The following is a 7,399-nucleotide window of genomic DNA, read 5'->3' on the forward strand; positions in this document are numbered from 1 at the left end:
AGTCAAGCAATGTACACCGCAGAGTGAGATTTAGGAATGTACAAATAAAATAATTTACATGGTCAGGAGTGACGAGCGTCTCTGCTCATATATACAAGTCTTTATATGCCAACAGGCTGGTGAGATCAGGTGACTTGGAGTTTGGTTTCTTGAGTTTATCCATTTGGCGTCATCACTGCAGCGCTACAGACATGCTCTGTATGTTGGGGTCTCTCTGTGGATGTTAAATCTTGCGGCAATGTGCACCTCCTTCCAATCGATAGAGTAAAAACCAGAAAAAAAAAAGAAAGAAAGAAAGAAAAAGGCAAGAGTCTTCTTCCCCTTCAGACGTAGAAGAGCCGTACTCGAGAGGTGCTGACGTGGAGTTCGTCATCATAGAACTTGGTCTCTATAACAACATTGCCACTACAAGAGATGAAAGTGAAGAAATCGTTAAAAAAAGAAAATACATATTTAGAGCCAGACAGATGCATCTCTGCTAAGCATATGCTAAGACAATCAAACAAAATTACTGTTATGTACTGTCATAGCATTGAAAATTTTATTTCCATAGACTACAGCAATAAGAAATAATCTTGTGGGTTTTTTTTTTTTAATTGAAAACTTTGATGCAAATGCAGGATCTTAATTAAAATGTTGCAGAAAATACACTCTTGAATCACAGAGAAATGGTTTTGATTGAAACTCAAAAAGGTCGTCTTACGTTAACACATTAGCTGGCATCATTTGGGATTCTGGAGCTGCCTCTATCAAAGACTGCCATGTGTTTGTTGAATTAGGAATCACAAACCCAAACTCAAAGAACCATTCTGTAATGAGAACAAGTAAATGCAAGAGAGTATTTCACTAACAAATTTGTAAAAGATTAAACAATAATTCATCAAGTTTGTGCATCACACTAGTTCCCACTATGATTACTGGAGCAAGCAGTGTTTAAACACACACACACACACACACACAAAAGAAAAGATAAAGAGCTGGATAACAACCTTCTAGGCATTGGCCTTTGAAAAAAACTTTTTGCTCCAGCCGAAACTTTTCCAGTTTTTCTGTGGAGGAGAAGTTCAGCTCTCTGGAAACAGCTTTACACTTGAGGATCTTTTTGGGTACTCGAGCTGCAAATAACGAAACAACCATTTCAAACTTTTCTTCAAAAAAAAAAAAAAAAAAAGACTTAACACAAGTACAGACAATTAGGACTACACACAGCACAGAACCTTTATATAAATTAAAAACTAAGACTACTTACGCAGGACTAAATGTACAATATAAATGAAGTCAGGATGTTGCCTATGTTTCATGAGTAGTGTCTACAATATAAGGCACTTTTCCACTGCAGGAACTTTTTCTGTAATTAGGCACACTACCTCCACTGCAGGAACCAGGGCCCATTTGGTTCCTGCATCATAGTTCCTGAACTGTTTTAAGTACCTACTCCTCAGTAGGGATTTTTCACCCGTTCAGAACTACTGGGGTGGAGCTTGCAACGTTGCTGATTGGTAGAATGCAAGCTTCACAGAATGACCAAGGAGACCAGCCACTATTTAAATACCTGCATTTAGCAAGTAATCTACAGAAGTAAATATCAGTATTTTCAAAGCACGTTGTAACAAAAAGGAGAGCCAGCAAAAAGCAGAAGAGGAATGGACTGGGGAGGAGATGCAAGCCTTACTTAGCCTCTATTCAGAGGATGAGACTCGGTGAGAGACATGGACTCAGACCAAAATGGTGTATCATAAAGTTTTCCTGTATTTAGCTAAACTGGGCATTTACCATATTGCAAAGCAGTGCTGGGAAAACATTAAAAACAAACATGATTACATGAAAAAAATAAAATAAAAACCACAATAATGAAAGTGGCTCAGATTCTCTTGTCCTTTTGTGTCTCTGACCCCTAATTTCTGTAATCTTGATGGTTCTTGTATTGTGGCGGGAAAGCAAAAAAACACATTCAGTATCTGTTAGTTCCTGAAAAAGTTCCTGAACCTCAGAGGAGAAGCACCTATACAGTGCTGCCTATATTACTGATGGTAGAGTCCGCCCACTCCCTTGTGTTCAAGTTAAGCCTCTGTAATTGGTTAACTCAAACCCTCAGCTGACCGTTTACCTCACAGCACCTCTCTATAGCATAGCTGAGAGCACACACTTGCGGCAAGAATTACCTTCATGCTCAACCCCAGGAACGGACAGGTCTTCTGTCCCCTGCCAAAGAACCTTCCCTGTCTCAGCATCTCTCAGGTTCATCCAGTTTCTACAGGCAGAGGGGTTAAGGCAAGCAGCCACTGAAAGAGCAAATATACTCCAAATATGAGCGATGATTGTGAGTTTCCACTCTGATGAATGACCTAACATTTAAGAGTAGCATTTCATATGACAAAATACTGAACAAAAGTCCTTTCATCATTTCCATTTCACAGTGACTGTTTTTCACAATGCTCGTTTCATAAGAGAACTCTGATTATGTTTGGAACACAGATTCCAAAAATAAACGTAAAAAAGACGACAGCTGATGTGCCCAGGAAGTGAATTTAACCCAAATTTCCTAAAAGGAAAATAGTCTCGATGAGACCTCCTGTCTCCATTAATGAACCGTGATTCATTTTTATCTGGCAGACAGGCCGACATACAATTACTAGTCCACTACGTTTAACGAATTCGCAGATGACAATGCGTGCAATTATGAAACTGGTAATGGGTTGAGAGGACAAAGGTGCCAAGGCAGACTCGACATAGATTCAGCAAGAACAAGGGCCTCCACTTACACTGAGGAGTTTGGCCCACTTAATATGAGCCAAATAGGGTCACTGAACAAAAGTTAGTGACAACCAAAACACTTGATGTCAGTGACAGGTGAACCCAGTCATTTTCAGACCACCTGTGATTCCTTATACACCCATCTCCAATACTGCTGCGAATAGGTATATAGGATGCAGTGCGTCCGCACAGTAACTACAATTCTAAGTAACTGAATTTTTTAATGAAAAGGCGATAATGATGAAATAAACAACCCTAACATTAAACATTCCTGCATCATATGCCTAAAACAGACACAACATTTAAAGAACAACACTCAACATGAACAATACGATACAGATGGATCTTCAACTAAAGAGCATATAATGGTAAGAGCATTCACATTACTGCGGTTTCATTGAAAAGTACATTCAGATTTTACTGAACTCTGTCCCTTGACTCCCAGTCCATAGCTTGTTATCAGATTCTGGGCCTCTGAAGACAATTTGAGCAGACATGTTGAATATGAATAAGTATAGACCATACAGGCTGCATTTCTCTTCCCCAGTTTCACCTAATCAGCCCACACTATGGAAAAACACTGAAATGCCCACACCTTAACGTTGTTTTTCCATTACGAGATCAAAACAGAGCCTGTGGCCTTTAGTGTACTGATTTAGAACAACAAAACTTAGCTAGAGATTTTGAGGGGATTAGATTTAAGCAACTCTTGTAGGATTTGGTGGAAAGAGCCATCAGAGTCTACAAATTTTTAGTACTAGCGTAAACCAGCAGACTATACAAGATGGATGGCATGGTCAAGGGATTTTGAATTTAGACTTAATCCTTTTAAATCAGGATGACCAAGGCAAGGCTATCTCAACAGGTATTCCCTTTATCAGCTTCTTGTGCTTTCTAGAATATTCTCATCAGGGAACAGCTTCCAAAAATTCCATCTATTCAAGCAAGGATACCACTTCATTGGAAGCACACCAAGAATCGCCAAGAGTTAGCTACAGACTACAATAACTCACGACAAAATCTACTAAATGCCAAGTCACATTTTTTTCTCTGGTTTTAAGATAGTAATTTCCCAAATGTCAGTCAGCGTCATAAGATGAGATGAGTGCAATAAGGCACCTGTGTTCCTGATTGGTTGTACTGTAGCCTTTGAGATTAACAGTGACAGATGTCTGCAGGATCACACCTGCTGAGCACACCCATGATAAGCAATGGGACTCCCTGAAGGAAAGGCCCTTTTACTCACAAACAGTGACACAGTCTACTTAATTAGTCCCCTGGGAATGGTTGCTTTCACGGAAGCCATATGCACTTTTAAAAAAGTCACTTGCATTGTTTCAAAACCCTGCCACATCTTCTCGTGCAGTCCTTCAAGAACAGCAAAGTGTCAAACGTTCAAATGTGTTTCACGTTCATGTTCAGCAGAAGTAACCATGCACACAGCAAAGCAATAAAACCCTCTGCTTTCAGTGAGACTAAATGAAACTGAGCATTGATAAAACATTGACCAAGTATTTTCTCGGCAGTGTTTTGCGTCTTCGGTGTCCAAGCTAGAATGGAGATATCCACAACATACCCCACTGAATACTGAGCATCTAAAACAGAGCTGGCCTAAATCGCTGAGCACACAAAGCTTCACAGTTGGGCTGATTCCTAGAGGTAGGACGGAATAGTTCTCTAACAATCAGTGAAAACAAAAGCTCCTTCTCTGTGAGTTAACACTTCCCACACTGACTGCAGCAGCAGGATGAACTTCTCTCATCCTCACCATATTCTTCAGTGTGTGCGTTTTCTGGAACTGCTCTTGGGGATGTTACTATGTACGCTGCATTCCCTCCTGAGGCCCACAGTAGGAATACAAACACAGAGGCTACAACCTGGTTATCCTAGAGGGTCACAACCTAGTCAGCCTTTCCATTAAATGGACTCTCAACACAGATGTGAGATGTATTTCTGTATTGATGAAAAGAGTCCCTTGCTTTCTATCTGAAATCAGCCTACTTTCAAAAATCTAAAAATACAACAAAAAAAAAAGTGTTTGAAAGTGTGCATACATGCATATATGTATACATAAACATACATACACAAGTCATATATCAGAAGAATTCTATTTCAGTGACGCCCAGCACTTTAATCTGACTTCTGTACCATTATAGTCCTGTTTGCAAATTACTTCATAATCATAGAAATAGTTGTGAACAAAAAAAGCTAACAAAGACACTGTACATCTGTACAAACAGTATAAATTCTTATCAGAATAACATTTAACCTCTGAAATGTAGATTATGTAGTTCTTTACAGACCAATGCAACTTCATCAGCTGGAAATTTAGCTATCTGATATATCTGTAGACAGGTTGGTCAACAGCTTACACAGTTTCATATCACTAACAGTACTTACCCAAACAACACAAGAGCCTATTTTAAGCAACGGTTTATGTTACTGATCACATGTTACTGCTTTTAGATCTTGCTATGTAAAAGATTGCATAACACCCAAGTCAGATATAATGGTCACACAATCACAAAAGCAGCATCACATCATTTGCAAGTAGAGCAGCATTTGTACATCTACAAATAAGTGTGTTTCCTTTTACCCCAGAAAAGTATGCTTTTTCCCAGTTCTTTCTACTAGTCCTAACGGCTTTTACTATATGAGGAATTAACATTGTTGCAAAAGCAGTCCTCTTGTTCAGTGCTGGGCTGGGATTATTCTTATCTGAGGCACAGCTCTCAAATAATATTACACTCTCAAACTCTTTTGTCTAAAAAAAAAATATATATATAAAAATCACCAAATCAAATTCATAGTAAACCAAGACACTGCCCAGTGCCAAGAAAGTCTGCATGCAAGACACCCAGTCAGGGATGCAAGCAGCATACGGCAGCAAATCCCTGTCCTTGCAAATCAAGGATTTAAGAATTACCAGCCAAGAAGATACACCCTTGCCTCTCCAGAGAAGGTCACCTACATAACTTCCTGCCCACCTGAAGAAAAATAAAGATAATATTCAGAGCATAAACGGATTATAAAGGTCAGAAATTTCAAAGGAAACAAAAACACGAATATTCCATGCCAAATAGAAAAGAATAAAAATAGGAGTGGCGCGGTTCTTCTCCGTATTACTGAACCTATTTTAGAAACGGTGGCCTGCGTTATGTAAACCTAGGTGGCAGACACACACTCTTGTGTAAGATCATTTCACACGGTTAATACACACTTGTCTATGAACGAAGTCTGCAAAAGTCTGGTAAATTCGTGCAAGGTTAGGTAACTTGGCTGCAGTTCATAGGGCACAAACAGACAGGAACTACTTTTCAGGTTAGTGTGATACTCCGCGATGCTCACGCAATTACAACGTAATACTACACATCTAAATCAGTCGCTGTCCATGCTGAAATCTGCTCTATATCATACACTGTCTTTCACTAAAATCCATTTTTAGGACTACATAGGTAAAAGTCATACCTTACGGACAATATAACTTTGGTTATAACTTTTGGAACGCATTCTTGGAGTTGAATGATGAACAGCGGCTGACTAGTTTTTTCCGTTAACTTTTGTTCGAAAGAGGACGTACGCAACTGAGCTTCTAGACACAGGCTGAAGTAACAAACCACTGTCAGCTTAAAACTGTGAGGTAGCTGGGTTAGTTCGCAAATTCAAACATCACCAACAAAAGCAAAAGTAGGTAAATGTAGGGTTCAACTCTTGCTTAAAACGCTAACTCGACAACGTGGTGGGCAAGTTTAAGCAGAAAGATGCCTACTATGTTTAGTGCAATGATGGAGCGGACTCCACACCCATAACAAGGAGTCCAGTCAACAAGCAAGCAAGATAACTGTTTCAGTGGCATCCGAAGATTAGCCCTTGAGCTACACAAACTAGCCAGCTGGCTAACAAATTAAGACTTACTCTAGCTCCGGACAGCTATTACTAAGCACAACAAAATCTGCAGCCCATGTTTAATGGCTTTGTTAGGACAGAGAAATGCGGGCTGACTGGCGTGCGAAAACTTTCAAGTTACCGGCTACCGAGTAACTCCCTTAAGTTAATAGAAAAACTTGAAGGCGTCCAGGCAGGTAAGACGATGCGGACTTGTGATTAGCTAGCTAGCAACAGCCCGCTAACTTTTAGCGAAATAAGCTAGCTCATCAACAAAATATTTTCCGCATGCTTAAACATGCAATACTAGCGAAACAGCAAAATCAGTTAATGAACGTTAATGGAGACCCCATTAGCCACCTAGTATTAGTCACGGACCTGGCGTATTATTGCTAGGAAAGACTGGCTAACACTAGCCAATGTTAGTCCCACATCCACTGAAAAGGATACAATTTAAAACCCTTCAGAATTTCCTTGGCTCTGTCTTCGTTCGAAGACATTATTTCCGAAATCTTCAGTTACGCCGAATAAAAGAGGAAAATAAAATAGCCTCAAGGTTTCGCTCTGGAAATAACTGTAGGAGATGTAAAAAAAAATCAGTTCAGAGTGGCACCAAAATTCAGGCTGATGCCTCTCTTGGATAACGGCAGATTCGTTTTAATCTGAATTGATACTCGAGTTGAGCCTCTTCTCAATCTGTAAATAGATTTGCGTAAGAGATTGACAGCTAATTCGTCCGAACACCTTGCGAGTTTCCAAC

The 7,399-nt window shown here is 39.7% G+C and overlaps 1 protein-coding gene across 1 annotated transcript; it reads right to left on the reverse strand.

The window, feature by feature from the left end:
• Positions 1-323: 323 nt before the first annotated feature.
• pde6d (phosphodiesterase 6D, cGMP-specific, rod, delta) lies at positions 324-7,151 on the reverse strand. The gene is made up of 5 exons (XM_030791980.1): positions 7,090-7,151; positions 2,163-2,251; positions 990-1,115; positions 704-809; positions 324-405 (listed from the first exon to the last, which is right to left on the reverse strand). The coding sequence occupies exons 1-5, from the start codon at positions 7,137-7,139 to the stop codon at positions 324-326; spliced, it is 453 nt and encodes a 150-aa protein (XP_030647840.1). The 5' UTR covers positions 7,140-7,151.
• Between the last annotated feature and the right edge of the window lie 248 nt (positions 7,152-7,399).

Source organism: Chanos chanos, chromosome 14, assembly GCF_902362185.1.
Source record: "Chanos chanos chromosome 14, fChaCha1.1, whole genome shotgun sequence".
Classification (NCBI taxonomy): Eukaryota; Metazoa; Chordata; class Actinopteri; order Gonorynchiformes; family Chanidae; genus Chanos; species Chanos chanos.

Excerpts from the sequence above, each read along its gene's own strand:
- pde6d (XM_030791980.1), bottom strand. The coding sequence starts at position 7,139 with ATGTCTTCGAACGAAGACAGAGCCAAGGAAATTCTGAAGGGTTTTAAA. Across the intron at positions 2,252-7,089 it reads ATTCTGAAGGGTTTTAAATT|AAACTGGATGAACCTGAGAG; the intron begins GTATCCTTTTCA and ends CTCTGCCTGTAG. Across the intron at positions 406-703 it reads ATGCCAGCTAATGTGTTAAC|TGGCAATGTTGTTATAGAGA; the intron begins GTAAGACGACCT and ends CATCTCTTGTAG.